Source organism: Pieris rapae, chromosome 23 (genome assembly GCF_905147795.1).
Source record: "Pieris rapae chromosome 23, ilPieRapa1.1, whole genome shotgun sequence".
In the NCBI taxonomy this organism is placed as follows: domain Eukaryota; kingdom Metazoa; phylum Arthropoda; class Insecta; order Lepidoptera; family Pieridae; genus Pieris; species Pieris rapae.
In genome coordinates, this window is record NC_059531.1 from 1,874,466 (window position 1) to 1,892,007 (window position 17,542).

Sequence of the window (17,542 nt, forward strand, 5' to 3'; positions counted from 1 at the left end):
TAAAAACATTAAAAGAAAAGACTCTAGTTGACCCTTCCAATAGGTAGTTTCATATGGAGAAGAATGGGCAGGAACGTTCATGAGGGGCGCAAGAACGGGCAGGAGGTTCGGATTTTTGGACGTACAGCTGTGTTTCATCTTCGGACGTCGAGGCAGAATACGAAACTTCACCTGCATCGCCTCGACGTCCGCCGTTCCACAGCTGCGCGTTTTTAAAGGCACTTTGTGGAACCAGTTGCCCACTAAAGTATTTCCGAACCAATTCGACTTAGGGTCCTTCAAGAAAAGAGCGTACCAATTCTTAAAAGGCCGGCAACGAACTCGCGAGCCATCTGGCGTGTCATCGAGAGTGTGACCTGAGCCTGCCCATTTGCCCCCTGTTCTATATAAAAAAAAACAATATTTTAAATACATACATAGATTTGATAATCATATAGACCATGCACCTACAATAAATCTACTATACCTACATGGTGTTACAAAAATATGTGTAGGTATACAATAACATATCGTCTATGACTCAACCTAAGTAATAAGTACGAACGCCGGCTTTCCAAAAGAAAGAAAACATCATTAGCAGGCCGTCTTATACACTGCTCACATACATACTTAAAAATAAAAACCAATCAAGGAACTTACTTATTATTAGAAAAGGCTTGAGACATTTAAATTATTCTCCAGTTTTAATTTATTTTTAAAGAAATGATTTATAAATAAATAAATATTAAACTATATTGAAACGAACTGTTAGAGTTAGGTAATGTTTATTTGACTAGGACTGTATAACGAACATGTTAGAAAGCAAAACACAGTAATAAAAAATATCTTCATCTTTTTCTCTTCCGACGACCGCCACACAGATCGGAGCCTTTTCCTCCGCCTGAAGTCTTACCCATCGAAATAGACACCTGAATATATTAAAAAGAACTATAATCTGACTGAACTGAAACTGATGTTAATGTCTGGGCTAGATATTGCTTTTTCGTTCAACTAAGAAGTATAAATATAAAGACAGGAAAAAAGGCAGAAAATACACCAAACTTATTTTTTTTTAATTCTATTTATTATTTACAAAATCTTTATTTCATTACAAGTAAGTTATTTAAAGGGATGCAACAGCCTGATCGCTATGAAGCGATCTCTTCCAGGCAATCCTAGTAAAATAGAAGTAACACTGAGAAATTATAATTTCACGAACTATCTAAAATAAACTAAAAGTTCAAATAAAAATCATTTATTCCTATAGGTAATATTGCACACTTATGAACCTAAAAAAGACAAACATGTTGATACAATACAAATTAATACTGAGTATTGGTAAAGTGCAGAGAGGAATGGCGGGATTTGGTGGAGGCCTTTACCAACAAAGACCACATAGGTCCCCAAAAGAAGATTGAAATAGAAACGTCTTTAATTGTAAATGTATATGAATTAAAAGGCTATTATTAATAAATTCAAAGCCCTGGTTAAAAGTAAATTAATTAATAAAGCCTTTTATAAATGTGACGAATACTTAAATGATCCTAATCCTTGGGATTGATTTGCTCCAGTTCAAACAATTTGTATTAAAAACTTGGCGATTTAAAGGAGCGCGGAAAGTTTCTTGCCAGTTAATCTTACCCGCTCTACGCCCTTGACTTGCGAACTGGTTGTAGATGTAAATTTACAATTAATTTAATTTGTTTTTCTTGACGTTCAAACGTGTACATGTTTACCTATATGAATAAAGATATTTTGTTTTCGTAATACAAATTTGTTATACATTTACGGCAATGTTAGCGCCGTACATTTCGTTCCTGATCGTTCGAGGTTAGATGAAAAATTTAAATTACGTGCAACGGTTTGTGAAACATCAGATTCTATACTGTTTAGTCTGGAAAATTAAACCATTGCACGCCGTCTCTTTTTGCCCCGTGTTTACGCTGTGAGTAACAGAGACAGATGTATGTTTTAGAACTGCAATTGGATCGGTTATACTTTCGAAAATTAAACCATTGCACGCCGTCTCTTTTTGCCCCGTGTTTACGCTGTGAGTAACAGAGACAGATGTATGTTTTAGAACTGCAATTGGATCGGTTATACTTTCGAAAATTAAACCATTGCACGCCGTCTCTTTTTGCCCCGTGTTTACGCTGTGAGTAACAGAGACAGATGTATGTTTTAGAACTGCAATTGGATCGGTTACACTTTCGAAAATTAAACCATTGCACGCTGTCTCTTTTTGCCTCGTGTTTACGCTGTGAGCAACAGAGACAGATGTATATTTAAGAACTGCAATTGGGTCGATTATAATATAAATGAATTTGCTGGCCCGAAGGCCCAAGTTGTTTCATCTTTGAATGGAATCTAGCTGTTGGCCTTAAGTGCTCTTACAGCTGCAATAGTTCTTTTCCCGGGGCCGTCTCCTGCGAGATTCGGTCGCTCTTCCTCTCTCACACTTCCTCACTACTCTTTATCAACAAACAAATAGATTAAAATGTTCTTCTTTACCTAAATTACTCTTCATTCAGTCAGTCAGTCATCAATTTAAAAAAATCGGTTGTCTGTAAAGTCGGTTTACGACAGTTGAACGTGACGTCATAAGAAAATACTGATTGCCTTTTTAAAAGAAAATTTTAATTTTATTTGTTTGATAGATATTTTTCAAAAAATAAAAACAATTATTTGTATGGATATAGAGGAGGTAAATGAAAATCACAATTGAATTGATCAAGTAACATTCATTTGTACGCGTAAATACGCTTACACTTCAAGCTTTAAATGGAACGCATCAGAGGTAACGACGCGCCCCGAGGTAACGCCGCATGGGTCATTTTTTTCGTGCATGCAGCCGGCTCCACCGAATTACAAGACGTTTTCACGTCTATAACACTATATATCGAGGTGTCGATGGTCTAATTACTAATACACTAACAGGGTGATAATAAAATACGAAAATTCAAGTTATACTTTAATTACATGATTACATCATTCAAGAAATAAATATCACTTAAACATATTGTACTTTAAATTAATGATATCTACAAAGGAACATGTAATAATAATACTTATTGCTGTTACACGTAATGTCAAAAAAACAACACAATTCATACTCAGAGTCGTCAATTTATAGATTCTTAAAGACGGCGTTGTAACCGATAAGTTAATCCTTCAAGTTTGACTTAATTACCAACTCTGAGTACGGCTGACTAAACTTAATGAAAAATAAATAACATGTAAACTACTGAGTTTCAAGGGTACACTGACGAAGCATGATTTTAAAGTCGGCAAATTTCTTGACATTGACAATTGTCTGACAGTGACATTGATCGATGGCGGGTACGTTTTGGGAACAGATAATAAATATAACATAGATGTCAATTGAGGTCTATCTTTACCATGACAACCAGCATAGAAATTTTGGAAAACGACTTAAGTTTTATTTTAATTAATTTTCGATTTAAATGTTCAAGAGATTTGCCTAATAATTCTTAATTCTACTGGATTCAAAATACCAAAAGTACGATGTTCTGACTTGGCTGTATCAAGATTTTTATAACATTTCATTAATAAACTCTATAAAAACTAACGAATTTTATAATAAAAACAGAAAATATACATTTTAAGCATTCAATATCAGCTCTGTATTCTAACACAAATTTGGTTTCAATGAATTTATTTTTGAGAGATAAGATTTTTTCGATGTATTTGAGAAAATTTCAAAGATAATACTGTTATCCTAGTACGAATTCAGAGAGTTCTTTACTTGAGAGGCTGTACATTTTGTAGAAGCGAGAGCTGTACTTTTTTGGCTCGGCAAAGTCTGTACATTTTTGGCTCAGTAAAGGCTGTAGTTTTTTGGCTGGGCAAAGTCTGTACATTTTTGGCTCAGTAAAGGCTGTAGTTTTTTGGCTGGGCAAAGTCTGTACATTTTTGGCTCAGTAAAGGCTGTACATTTTGCATGCACGAAGGCTGTACATTGTACAATTTAAAAAGACTCTATGACCTTAAAACTCGTGAATCTTTAGGCTTAAAAATTATGGTAGATGAGATGATATACTTAAGGCAAAACGATGCCAGTGCATCTTTATTAAATACTTGTACTCATTGTAGAGCTACAGATCCATACGATACATATTAAGCACAGGACAGTCATTTAAATGTGGATACAGCCAAGTTTAAATACGCGAAATCTACATCATATATTTAGGTATTTGCAGTCGGACCTCTACTCCGGCCTTCTTGGCTAAGGCCACAATCTCCGATAGCTGTACAACCAGTTGGGCCGCTTCGTCCAGATCGTCGCGTGGGACTATACGTAGCCCGGACTCCGCTATCAACTTACGGGCTTCGGTGACCTTTGTGCCCTGGATTAGAGATTCTTACATTAGTCTCTTTAAAAAATATATATATTCTATGGCGCATAAAGCTAAAAATCCACTTGAAACTTGACAGTTGACATTGACAGATGACATAGAATGGTGAATCAATAAAGCAAAAGCGCAGTGCAATTATGACATGGCTTGACTCTAAACACGAAATTGCAGTCATTTTTACAACCTTAAATGTCTATACATTAAACAGCTCACTGGCATTTTGTCCATGGGCGTATCAAAGGCACTGGTCCGTTTGCAACCTGTTCTATAAAAAAAACTTCCACTGCTATCATTTTATAATAGAGAAGAATACGTCAAAATTCTATATATTTTTGACATTTATTTCTATGGCTATTTTTACAGTAACTTTATTTTAATGAATAGAAAATTTTCAAGTTTAAATTTAAACTAAAAACAATAACAAAAAAAAATTAAACCTTTCTGTAGGTTATGAATAATGCAATTCTTGTGAAGTTAGCCGGTGTGCAACTAAATATATCCGTCTCACATGCAAAATAATCAGGGTGCGCAAGACACGCGTAGGAAATGGATCTTCTCTAAGGAAATTTGTACGCGCTAAGCATACAACATTCCATATCTCCATTTTGACATACAACATTCTATTTCTTTTTGACATACAACATTCTATTTCTTTTTGACATACAACATTCTATTTCTTTTTGACATGCAACATTCTATATGCATAGATAGCGTTTGACATTTCTTTTTACTAAGTTTTATAATGTCCAAGCGATACCTTACCTGTAGACGAACGATCACCGGAATCTGAATGTCAAGGTTCTTGGCCGCGTTGATGATACCCTCAGCGATGACGTCACACCGCATAATACCTCCAAAGATATTCACCAAAATGGCCGACACGTTCGGGTCAGACAGGATGATTTTGAACGCTTCCTAAAATTGAGTATTTTTTAATGATTATTTATTATGTGTATTACTAGGTTAATAAACAGAATGTTTATGTAATTTTCTAATATATATGTCGCAGCTAACTAGCTCAATCAGGTGTTTAATTAACAGCCTAGCCGTTTAACTAACGGCCTGTCTATACCTATATATTCATAGGAGGAACGTTGTTTTTGCATAACCCTCCTTTGCTACAGCCTACAACCCTCTTTTCCTCCTATACTGGATCTACTGGATCTATTACTCGAAGTTTTATTATTTCTGTTTAAAATCTTCATATATTCAGGCGATATTTGTGTTTTCAGATTTAAATTGTGTTCGGTAAGAGTGAGTGAGACATTTTAGACTAGAAAAATATGTAAGAGTAAAGATGTCATATATACGGTTTAGTATAGGCGGTTTGTCAGGAACTCGTTTTGTAAAAGGCCAGCTACACACTTGCAAGACTCCACGGGCTTCAGTCACAACTTGTCCGTTAGCCCCATATAAATCAAGAAAACATTTGATTTCTTTATTTTTTTTATATCTCTAAAACGTTGAATAAACAGGAAATGGAGTTTGTACGATAACGCTTTATTGAGACATTTGATTGCAATTAATCTTCGAGCAAAGTTCAAAAGCGTGGTTCAAAGTACTGAGATACCGTTTGGCGTGGTTTATCATATTTCTATGAAAGATATAATCTTAGCATACATGGTTTCTGATTTTTAGTATAGTAATAATGCAATAAATTCATCTGCGAAGGGAAATAAATACTGGCAGGCATAGCCCCGATTACAGAATAAAAATAAAAAAGATCTCTTTTGATTTTAAAAATTCAAGGTAAATGTTTAGCTCGTATGTGTTCTTCAAAATTTAAAAAAATTGGTCCGAGTGGTGTTCACTAAAAAGTAATAATGCAATACATTCTTCTTGAAAGGAAAATAGATACTGGCAGGCATAACCTCGACTTCTGAATAAAATAACCTTTTTCTATACTAATATTATAAAGAGAAAAGGTTTGATTTTTTGTTTGTTTGTATGAATTGAATAGGCTCCGAAACTACTTGGCAGATTTGAAAAATTCTTTCACTGTTGGAAAGCTACATCATTCCTGAGTGACATAGGCTATATTTCATTTTCAAAAAAAATAGGCATCCTTACTAAAATTACGATAACATTAACATTTGTTTATTATTTGATACAATTCTAACAGATGGCGCTGAGTTAAAGGTAGTTTATAATATCATAAATGGAAAAGCAATTAGATATTTTTTTACCTTAAAATAAACTTTATTCTATGTAAACGAAGTCGTGGGCATCGACTAGTTTTATTAGAAGGCATATGTTTTGATCGTATGTGCTCCTCAAAATTGAAATTCTTCTTGGAAGGAAAATAAATACTGGCAGGCATAGCCTCGATTACAGATAATAAAAGAAAATATTCTCTTTTGTTTTTAAAAATAGAACGCATTTGTTTCGCCCGTATGCATGGTTTCAAAATTTATAAAATTGGTTCGAGTGGTGTTCAATAACAAAAAATAATACAAAAGATAACTACTTATATATATCCATACATTTTTCTTGGAAAAGGAAAATAAATATTGGGAGGCATAGTAGCGCAGACCACAGATAATAATAAAATAAAATTCTTTTGTTTTTAAAAATAGAAGTAATTTGTTTGCGTCGTATGTGTTTATAATGTAGTTGGCGTAGTTACAAAATAACTCCGTATTCTGGTACTAAAATTCGGTAACAGAAAAACTTGGTTTTCTTCTACAATTAAATCCTGTGAACTATATATATTTACACTAAATTGGTTTTTAGTAACAATAAACACAGAATGCAGCATCATCACCTACTTGCCAATAAAAAAACAGATACAGTGACTAAGGTTTCTATCTCAGAAACTACTGCACCGATTTTGAAAATTCTACCTTCAAAGCTAGGTTAATCCTGAATATAATATGCGTTGCCGGCCTTTAAATAATTGTTACGCTCTTTTCTTGATCTACTTACCGTCACAGCCTGCGCAGTAGCACCACCACCAACATCAAGGAAGTTGGCTGGATCACCTCCATACAGTTTGATGATGTCCATCGTGGCCATCGCCAGACCGGCACCGTTCACCATACAACCAATGTTACCTGTATTAATAATTTCAGACCATATTTGTATTGGCTAAGAAACAAATGCAGCTTAGCATGCATGATTATCTAAACCTATAGTTTTTACGAGGATTTTCAACCTATACAAATTGTTATTGACCCGTGTTATGTAATGTAGTTAATTTACATATATGTATATCAATAATATACCAAAAGAATTAAAAGATCTTAGCGACTTAGTGCATTACTTTTGGAAAGAATGTACTATTCGATAAATGATTATTTGCGTGAGACATTGTAATTGATACAAATTTAATAAACTATGATATGTACGATATAGATACTATAAGATTTGACTTTGACTAATAATGTAAAATGTAAATTTGCGAACAATTTACGATTGGTAACACCTTAACATTTTGTACCATATTCTTGCAATAAATAAATGAATATTATTATTATATGTTCTAATACCAACTATTTACGAAACTCGGTTATATATCGCATACCTACAGATTACAACATAAATTACCAGCAAATCGATATATTTAATGTGACTAAAAAATTCTTAAAAAAATATTTAAAAAAACTCAGGTATCATTATTAATGGCTTTGTTTGTTCCTTCACATGAAATATATATTTTAATCTACCAATTAATCATACAACTGTGCTTTGTAAAACTGTAAGTACTTTATGTTTCTGTTTCGATGTGTATTCCGTTTTGGGTTTTGTGTGTAATGTTAATGTTTGGATATTGTTTAGTGATTAGCTGTTGGAATACTTAAATAAATAAAAAAAAAAAAAAAACTCACCATCAAGAGCAATGTAGTTCAAATCGAATTTGGCGGCCTCAATCTCCTTGGGGTCCTCTTGAGTCGTATCCCTCAATTTGAACAAATCCTTTTGTCTGAACTCGGCGTTATCGTCAAACCGGAATTTGGCATCCAAGCAGAAGACTAAAAACATTCATTCATTTAAAAAAATTGGGCGTGTAATGTAAGTACAGTGAAAATTCTTAGTAATTTTTTTTAAAAAAGAAAAAACGTTTATTTTGGAACAAGATCATCACGGTATCACTAATTCCACGTCATTAAATTCGAGCCTGTTGGCATCCCTACTCATCGGCAAAGAAGACAGAGGGTGTTGGCCGAGAGAATATTATAGCAAATTAATTATTACTACGCTAAAAGCCCAAATAGATGATCTTGTTCCAGTATATGATCACTCCATGTATTTGTATATCTATATTCACACTGTTTACACAATGTATACGTGCTAACGATAATATAAATAAATAAAATAATCTGCGTTTACTGCGCAAAAAGTTATGCGACAGAATTTCAAAAAGTTCTATAATTGTTGTATTATTTTTTAAAACCCGAAATTTGAAAAGTATCGCCGATATATCGGTATCGGTATCGCATACCTAGTTAAAATATATTTATTGATTTCGTAGTCCTACAGCATAAATAATATATAATTACAAACAAATACACTGAAAATAAAGCCAAAGATGTAATACATGATACATTTTACTACAAAAAGATTTACAAAAGGGAACAAACAAAAAAAGTTTTCAATACATTTAACTAATTGTGATTTAATTTATTTAACTAATTTCTTATAAAGCCTAATTTGGTTATGTTGTGTGAACAACATATGATTGCATTTTTTTAAATTTGTATGTTTTTAATAAGAGTTATATTTCTTGCCTCCAGTAATCCTTTCTTTTTTAATGTATATCTTCTAATGTAACTGAATATTATAATATACTAAATAAGAAATAAATATCTTAAACCGTAAGCTTATTTAAATAAATCGATTAATTAGCTTCAATATCAAATACACATTAATTTCGTAATAAATAAAAAATATGAAATGTTTTTTATCTTATTACGTCTCGCACAACCTTTTTTAATAGATGATAATCCAATAGACCAGGGACATATGAAAAAACACTATTCATTAAAATGATCCATCTTAGACTATGATTTCTTTTTTACATATCTAAATTATACATCTTACTCTCCTAACATGTGATAGATTTAATTAAAGTAATGCTTACATTCTCCTGAAATAGCATCCTCCGCATAGGGATTGACCTCAATGAGAAGAGCGTCTTTCTTAAGAAACAGTTCGTATAGTTTCTTTATCATATCGGCAGCATCTGCAGAGTGTTCTTGTAGTCCAATCTAAAACATTTCATTGATTTGAATGGAATTTACTTTATTAGTATGTAATATAAAATTTTAAGTATAGTTAAGGGACACAATATTCGTTAACTCTTTAGCTAAATGACTGCAAGGGGAAATTCACTCCAAACGAAAGAATAAGCTGTGTTCAGAACAGATGGAAATATATTTGGGGTATAAAACAATTCAGTCCCAGCGATATATTTATTATTAAATTATAAGATGGATAAAAAATATGTTATCACAAACTAAAAGCGACAGTAGTACTAACCTTTTCAATAACACGGCAAACTTGGTCATCAGTTATTCCTTGAACAATATCTATTGGCTCATATGTTATAGCATCAGGATTTTCCGCAGCAACATCTTCAATGTTCACACCACCTTGCGAGGAAGCAATAATCACTGGACCCTATAAATGGTTATTTGGATATGTATGTTTCCTACATCTACGATTTCTCTTTTTCCTTCCTTCCTTAAGGGAAATAATAATAAGGAATAATGAAAACACACATAAGATATGTAAACCTTTTTACCGCTTACTTTTGCCTATTAATTGAAAATAATGCATATTAAAAAACTTCACAAGTACTCTGACCCCTCCCAATTAAAGTTATTAAATAAACTATGTTCATTCTAGATGATTGATGTTTTTCTTATAATCCTATGATCATATTAAACAAACTTACATTAAAACTTCGTTCCATCATTACAGCAACATAATACTCTCTACGGGGAAACTTTCTCTCTGTAACCATCACCATGTTGCAAATACGGCCTGCGGCTCCAGTTTGCTTTGTTACCAAGTACTGTTTTAACATTTTGCCCACTATATCTCCAGCCTTTTCAGGTCTAAAATATTTTTAAAAATTTAGGATATTTCTACAAATATTGGATTATTGAATAACTATTTGCACTTACGTATCCACCATTCTGACACCGCCTTTAAGGCCATTTTTGAATGCACCCCTACCCCTGCCACCAGCGAGAACCTAAAAATTTTTTTGAACTAAGTATTCTTTATTCCATACAAATGAACTGTATAAGTTGTTAGTGTTACCTGAGCTTTTAAAACAATATCTTTGGTATTAAGTTCAGTGGCAAACTTGACTGCCTCGTCCTTTGTCTTAGCAATATTAAACTTGGGAACAGGGATACCATTATCACGGAGTAATGTATAGCTGACATATTCATGAACATTTAAGTTTCGAACTTGTTGTTTGCTTGGAACTTTGTTTGCAGATGCTGCCAATAACTAAAAGAGTAAATAATTAATCATTAAAATGGTACTTGGATGTAATTTTTCCTATAAGATTTTTTTTAAGTGAACGCAAGCATGATTTTTTAATTATAAAAATATATTAATATAAGCGTCTAATAGACTATATAAATATATGTATAAGATGACGTAAGGACTACAAGGTATAATTCTGACAAGGTCGAGTATATAAATATTACATAAACTGCGAATCTTTACACAAAGAGAATTTATTTTGGTAAAAGTAATCTGAAGATGTAATTAGTTCATTTAATTTAGTAATTCATGAAGAGATAAAGTTTAAAATTGATGGTCAATAAAAAAATCTAGTAGTAAATTGGGATATATAAATTAGAAAGGTAGTAAGGTAATATATAAATTACATCGGTAGAAAGGTATATCAAAATTTTCTGTTATATACAGAAAAACTTACGTACCTTGGATCCATTTTTGAGCAAAACTGTTTCGGCAAAATTAAAAGAACGAGGAAGTAAAGTCGCCATTTTTCCTGTACTAAAACTCTAAAATCTGAAAAGTTGTGGCAGCGAAGTGACAGATCTTGGCAAGTTCTTGGCAGATTACTTGACAATGCACATTTCTGTTTTTTTAATTAAATTGTATATTATATTACATGATCTTTAGTTTCATCCCACAGCCTTAAAAAGGTATGGCTGTCTATGGTAAGTATGAAAATAAATTTTGAAGACATCTAAACTCTTGTAACACTCCTTGTTATTACGAATATCAACCGAAGGATATAAGGATAACCGATGGTTAAGCAATAAGCATGCTAAGTCTTATTACACTACACGATATTCAGCAAGTAAGCAAGTAAAGAGCTTAATACACCACGCGATATTCAGACAGTCTTACTAAGATTTAGCCTAATGTAATAAGAGTTAGCCAGTTAGCCTGTCTAATTAGACCGACCGAATGGGTTCGGCGGTGCTTACTTGCTGAATATCGTGTAGTGTAATAAGACTTAGCATGCTTAACCATTCAGTCAGCGCGCGGCAGTCGCAGAGCAAAAACGTTCGTACATGTTTGTTTTCTGTGGCCGCGTGCACCATGGCGAGTTCGCAAGAAAAAAAAGTACTTTGGAATGTTTTTTTTATTTTTTATAGATAAAGTTAGCCAACGCTCGACACACAGCTACATTGGTAAAAACAAACATGAATCTTAAATTTAGAAAGAAGGTTCGGACAATCAATCTTATTATAGAATATCTTAGCTGCAAACGATGTGTCAATAAATTTAAATAAATTTTCTGCGATTCTCTAATGACAACATACTAAAGTGTGCCAGCCTGGTTCTGTTCTTGATTTGTACCGAGACATGCCATTTTTATTGCCATATTGAATGTATGGAGTAACTATTAAATTACATATAATAATATAAATTACTAATATAACATTTTAATAGTCATTCAAACTCGGCAACTCCTACTCTAAGGTAGTTTCTTAAGTCACATGGCGACATCCGTCACCGACTACGTACGCTTTGCAAATGAGTAAAATGAGTTAGCACGCGGTATTCAGTCCAGTGTAATAGCGAGCTTGCTAATTAGACTTTAAGACAGTCTGAATATCGCGTGGTGTAATAAGCTCTTAACTTATCTCATACATACTTAACTTCAACTAATGGTATATTTATCCAAAATAGGTTTTTTCTAAGTGTGTTCCGAATATTCTTAGTAGGAAAACCACTGCCTAGAACTTGGCTTATAGCACATATTAAATCCTTTCCTTTACCCAGCCTGTCTCCAGGTGCTTTTTCAAATGTGTCATATCGTACTGAACTTCCAGAAAGTGCATTAAGACTTAAGCACTTTTTGTTCTGATTTTTTAAATTTATTCTTCTTTTCAATACTGTCTTGTAGAGAATCATTTTTAAGAACCTTGGATGATTGATATAAAGGCTAAACTCAGGTGTTGTTTTTGCATGGATTAATCGCTCTTCAACAGTTTTTGGGCTCAGTGAGAAAACTTGAAAACATCTTGATTGTGCTTCTGGACCTATTCCATGTTTTTTAAGACGTATGTCTTTAATCTCTTGTAATGTAGAGTAGTTTTTAGCAGCCAACCTTGGATACATCCTTATAACATCCTTTACATCTATTCCTCCCAATTCTCTCAACTTAAACAAAATTTAAATAAGCATAGTTCTTATGGGCGCTCTAAAGGCAAACTTTCAGGGATTTAAATTGGCACTTGGCAGCTTGGACATAAAGATTGCGGCCTAAATCCTAACTGAATAATAAGCTACACGAAGGGAGAGACAGAAACGTACGTTCCCGCGGCGCAAGACAGACGGCTGTTACCCCAGTGTATCTTAACTATTCTCAGTCGTCTATCGCATAGTCATATCAGTCGCGAGATGCGGACGTTTACCCAGTGTATCTTAACTACGAGAGCAATGGAGGTGGAAAGCACGAAATCCTTATGGTCTGCGGCTTCTATCCTTAGTCCTTTATGCTACGTCTGAAATGAAATCTGAATTCGTTGTCGCGGGACATCAATGATGATAATCTAGCAGGAAAAAGTATTCATTATCTTTAATAATGCAATATTACACATTATGCTGACTAGCAATCCATTTTTCATAGGACAAGATGAAAGAAGAAAAAAATCATAATGTCTCGATTAACATAGTAATTATTTCTTAGATGAGATTTTGATTTACAGTTTGTTTTGTAGGAAAATTTCCATAAATAAAATTGTAGGCTATAGATAAAAATAATTTATACTTGTAAAATATACTTTATTTACAATTTTTTTAATTTTGTTGTTGGTTTAGATTCTAGATTAACTATATTCTTTTGTTGGTCATCTGTCCACACACCATTTCCGGAAAAGTAATGTTCCTTCTCAATCATATAAACAACCAAACTCAACTGTTGAGTTTTATTTAGTTTATTTATATCTATGTGGCCATTTAAGGTGTCTACTTTATGAATATCCTCAATAGTTTTTTTTATTTTATTCCAAGGATATAATAGAACAGCAACATTATTATATATATCTTGAAGTGAAAAGTTTTTGGTTAACTTATCGCATACATACTTAACTTCAACTAATGGTATATTTATCCAAAATGGGTGTTTTCTAAGTGTGTTCCGAATATTCTTAGTAGGAAAACCACTGCCTAGAACTTGGCTTATAGCAAATACTAAATCCTTTCCTTTACCCAGCCTGTCTCCAGGTGCTTTTTCAAATGTGTCATATCGTACTGAACTTCCAGAGAGTACATTAAGACTTAAGCACTTTTTGTTCTGATTTTTTAAATTTATTATTCTTTTCAATACTGTCTTGTTGTAGAGAATCATTTTTAAGAATCTTGGATGATTGATATAAAGGCTGAACTCAGGTGTTGTTTTTGCATGGATTAATCTTTCTTCAACAGTTTTTGGGCTCAGTGTGAAAACTTGAAAACATCTTGATTGTGCTTCTGGACCTATTCCATGTTTTTTAAGTATGTTTTTAATCTCTTGTAATGTAGAGTAGTTTTTAGCAGCCAACCTTGGATACATCCTTATAACATCCTTTACATCTATCCCTCCTAATTCTCTCAACTTAAACAAAATTTGCATAAGATTGTCCGGATCAGCATGAATGAGATATAAATTGGATTTTATTTTGTATTTTGGCATACCAACTTGGGATTGTAAAATTTCTAGAGTTTCATTGATAGCTTTCAAAGGTCGATGCTGTAAAGTTGGATATGTTTTTAGCCCTCTTAAAAATTCATCTTCAGTAAGATCAATCACAAGTTCCAGGTATCTTTGGATAATTTTCAGCCGTAAACTATGCAATGTTAATAAATTAATATCACCATATATTAAAGTGGTAAGTGAGGTAGGCCACTGTGTCATACAACTTGCTAGTCTATTTTCCGTATTAAAAAACTGAGGTATCAGCCCACTATTTTTAAGTTCACCAACAGTTTTCTGTTTCATGACATTGAGATATGAAAGTAATAGTTGAGGAGTTATTTCTATGAATCCACATTCTTCTAATATTTTGTACCTGTTTTTTAATGTAACTGGTAACATATAAAATAAATTTGGGTAGTCTATCAAAATATCTTTAGGATATCCTAAATCATACACAGTTTTTACCATACTTTGTATATCTTCTTCACAAAATTTTGTTATATATGGCTGTTTAAGCATAATAAATTGAGCTTTATCTTTACTTATTCCTAAATGCCTACATAGTTTATACAAATTCTCATGATTTGTGGAGATCGTTCTCATAAACTTTTGGAGGCAGCAGCATTGTTTAAGTCTTCCAAGTAACATATCACATTGGACAATAAAATATTTATTGTTTCTAAACTTTAACCTAAGATCTAGGCAGGCGAATAATCTATAAGAAATAAACTGGGATGATTAAAAATATATTCGAATAGATTTCTTTGTATATAACTTGTTAAACATTAAATATATTTACCATACTATGTTGACAATATTAAATTAAATATTATGAAGTTTGTTCAACTGCAGTAATTAATTACAAAACATTATTTTAATAATCTAATATCTACATTTCAATTACATAAACATGACATAGACAAAATACAGCACAGACTTATGAATAAAATCGTAATTTTAGTCTGCACTCTGAACTATAGTTTTTACTCGTCTGTAACTGAAGTGTTTCTAAATAACAGTTTAAAAATTATAACTCTAATAAAAGTGGGCTTGGGCGGGGCTTGGTCGTTGTTTTTTGACAACACAAGCTTAAAGCTTTTAATAATTTTTAGTGAATTCATCGTGTACAGTAACAGAAATTATTTTAAAGAAATGGTTTCTAAATCGAAGACCGGGCTATTTGCTCTAGGGTTTTTTACTATAGCATCCTTCTTTATAATTATTTCTTTTGTTAGTCCATATTGGCTTGTTACTGATGGAAAACTAAAAAATCCAAAATTTAAAAGAATTGGTATGACTACCTAAATTTCTTACGCTTTTAAACTAAATATTTAATATTATGATAATCATTGTGTTACAGGTCTGTGGGAAGTTTGTTTTAATGGGTTTGAAGAGGTTCATCACTGGTATGATACAGTATTTAAAGATTGCTGGTGGATATTTGAAGAAGAATATTATATTATACACGATATTCTTCTGCCTGGATTTTTTATTGCTACTCAATTCTTTTTTACCACTACTCTATGCTGCATTATAACATCCTTTTTCATTCTTTATATTTACCTGAGAAAAGAGGAGGATGATGATAACTATGTAACTTTGCTTTTGATATTTGGGACAACTCTTGTTATTGGTGGTAAGTTCATTTAATTTGTTATTACATACTACTTTCAATTGCTTTATACTTTGTTTTTCTACATAACAAATCAATTTTTCAAAGATATCTTATATTTAAAAAAAATTAACTCAGTGCCCTGTCAAAGATTATAAGAGAGAAAGAATGAAAACACTAAAAAGATATCTAGATTTAATAAAGTGCACTGAGCTAAGCTATGATCAATATTTATTATATTCCAGGTTTCTCAGGATTAATATCAGTTATAACATTTGGAGCAAGAGGAGATGGAAGGGACTGGATGCCTAATTGGGAGCACAATGACCTTGGGTGGGCATTTGCACTGGGTGTTGTAGGAGTGGTACTTCTCTTTCCTGCTGGAATTCTGTTCCTAGTAGAAGCAAGAGTCAGGAAATACAAAAGGTTACATGAAATGCAAAGCAGGGAGCCATCATCATATACTATGCATGAACGAAAAGTGGCCTTTCCTGGTCATACAGATATTTAGAAGTAAATATGGTATTACCTTTATTCCGTCCAGCTGTAAGACTTACAAATTAAGAATCTCTTTAAATGTTTTAAGTATCAAAAATGTTTTGACATTAATTAGCTAGTATATTTTAATCTTAAGAATAATTGTTTTACAAAAGAAATTTACAAATAAAGACTAAAATGAGGTATATGTTTATTAGTTTTACATATCAAATGTTTTGAAAACTCATCATTATTATATCTAAATGCTAATTAAAAGGAAACTTAGCAGGTACAGTTGTTTTACATAATAAAGATGCTTCTGCACATTTAAAACCTATAGACACACATGTTTCTTCAGGATTGTCATTTAGCATTCCATAAATAAAACCACTAGCAAAACAGTCACCTGCCCCAGAAACATTCTCTATTGTCTTTAGGCCTTTAGTTGGATAAAACTTTAAATGTATCTCTTCTGAAACAGAATCCTTATATTTGACTACCATTACACCTTTAGCTCCCATTGTTATTATTAGAATCTTAACATATTTCAATACAACTTTTGATAATTTTATAATATCATTTTCAGTACATATTATATCATTTTCAAAATGTGGGTTTAAATAATTTGCAATTTCTTTTAACTCTAAAAGGTTTGGTGTGGCAAATGTTATGTTTTGATGGTTAAGGAATGGCTTGATTGATTTTCTTCTATCAGTTGGCTCGAAAAAAACTGAAAATAAAAATAAAAAAATTTAGTTGCATAATGTATTGATAAGTGTCTTGTAGGGTATGTGATAGCATAATTCACAAAAATTTAATAAAACTAAAACCAAACTGAAAATAATTCCTTAGCATTGTACTACATAATAAATAAGCTTTTGTTACTTACAAACAAAACAAAAATAAAGTTACCAGTTAACCCAGCCAGGATTGCAATAATATTTTAGTTATGTTTGGTTAAATTAAGATCGACTTAAATAT

The 17,542-nt window shown here is 32.3% G+C and overlaps 4 protein-coding genes across 4 annotated transcripts in view; 1 reads left to right on the forward strand and 3 right to left on the reverse strand.

Annotated features, from left to right (window-relative positions):
- Nucleotides 1-2,937: 2,937 nt before the first annotated feature.
- LOC110999427 (succinate--CoA ligase [ADP-forming] subunit beta, mitochondrial) lies at nt 2,938-11,409 on the reverse strand. Its single transcript, XM_022268464.2, has 10 exons — nt 11,258-11,409; nt 10,623-10,817; nt 10,484-10,554; nt 10,252-10,414; nt 9,834-9,974; nt 9,436-9,562; nt 8,183-8,326; nt 7,281-7,408; nt 5,118-5,270; nt 2,938-4,346 (listed from the first exon to the last, which is right to left on the reverse strand). The coding sequence occupies exons 1-10, from the start codon at nt 11,321-11,323 to the stop codon at nt 4,173-4,175; spliced, it is 1,362 nt and encodes a 453-aa protein (XP_022124156.2). The 5' UTR covers nt 11,324-11,409; the 3' UTR covers nt 2,938-4,172.
- Nucleotides 11,410-12,437: 1,028 nt separating this feature from the next.
- Nucleotides 12,438-15,420, reverse strand: LOC110999440 (transcription termination factor 5, mitochondrial-like). Its single transcript, XM_045633310.1, has 3 exons — nt 15,272-15,420; nt 14,376-15,187; nt 12,438-12,940 (listed from the first exon to the last, which is right to left on the reverse strand). Exons 2-3 carry the CDS (start codon nt 15,118-15,120, stop codon nt 12,438-12,440), a joined length of 1,248 nt encoding a protein of 415 aa, XP_045489266.1. The 5' UTR covers nt 15,121-15,187; nt 15,272-15,420.
- An 89-nt stretch (nt 15,421-15,509) lies between these two features.
- LOC110999435 lies at nt 15,510-16,765 on the forward strand. The gene is made up of 3 exons (XM_022268475.2): nt 15,510-15,763; nt 15,833-16,108; nt 16,330-16,765. The coding sequence occupies exons 1-3, from the start codon at nt 15,625-15,627 to the stop codon at nt 16,593-16,595; spliced, it is 681 nt and encodes a 226-aa protein (XP_022124167.2). The 5' UTR covers nt 15,510-15,624; the 3' UTR covers nt 16,596-16,765.
- Nucleotides 16,756-17,542, reverse strand: part of LOC111001086 (pseudouridine-metabolizing bifunctional protein C1861.05) — a 151,503-nt gene continuing 150,716 nt past the window's right edge. Inside the window, exon 11 of the mRNA XM_045633332.1 lies at nt 16,756-17,291. Coding sequence (XP_045489288.1) covers nt 16,828-17,291 — 464 coding nt within the window. The 3' untranslated portion in view covers nt 16,756-16,827. The remainder of the gene's footprint in view (nt 17,292-17,542) is intronic.

What these genes read in the sequence shown, in the direction of transcription:
- LOC110999427 (XM_022268464.2), bottom strand. Translation starts at nt 11,323, where the DNA reads ATGGCGACTTTACTTCCTCGTTCTTTTAATTTTGCCGAAACAGTTTTG. An exon ending in TGATGGAACGAAGTTTTAAT is followed by an intron (nt 9,975 to 10,251) that starts GTAAGTTTGTTT and finishes AACCATTTATAG; the next exon opens with GGTCCAGTGATTATTGCTTC. An exon ending in GAACTACATTGCTCTTGATG is followed by an intron (nt 7,409 to 8,182) that starts GTGAGTTTTTTT and finishes TTATTAATACAG; the next exon opens with GTAACATTGGTTGTATGGTG.
- LOC110999440 (XM_045633310.1), bottom strand. Translation starts at nt 15,120, where the DNA reads ATGTTACTTGGAAGACTTAAACAATGCTGCTGCCTCCAAAAGTTTATG. An exon ending in TAAGTTGAGAGAATTAGGAG is followed by an intron (nt 12,941 to 14,375) that starts GGATAGATGTAA and finishes GAGAATTGGGAG; the next exon opens with GAATAGATGTAAAGGATGTT.
- LOC110999435 (XM_022268475.2), top strand. Translation starts at nt 15,625, where the DNA reads ATGGTTTCTAAATCGAAGACCGGGCTATTTGCTCTAGGGTTTTTTACT. An exon ending in TCCAAAATTTAAAAGAATTG is followed by an intron (nt 15,764 to 15,832) that starts GTATGACTACCT and finishes ATTGTGTTACAG; the next exon opens with GTCTGTGGGAAGTTTGTTTT. An exon ending in GACAACTCTTGTTATTGGTG is followed by an intron (nt 16,109 to 16,329) that starts GTAAGTTCATTT and finishes ATTATATTCCAG; the next exon opens with GTTTCTCAGGATTAATATCA.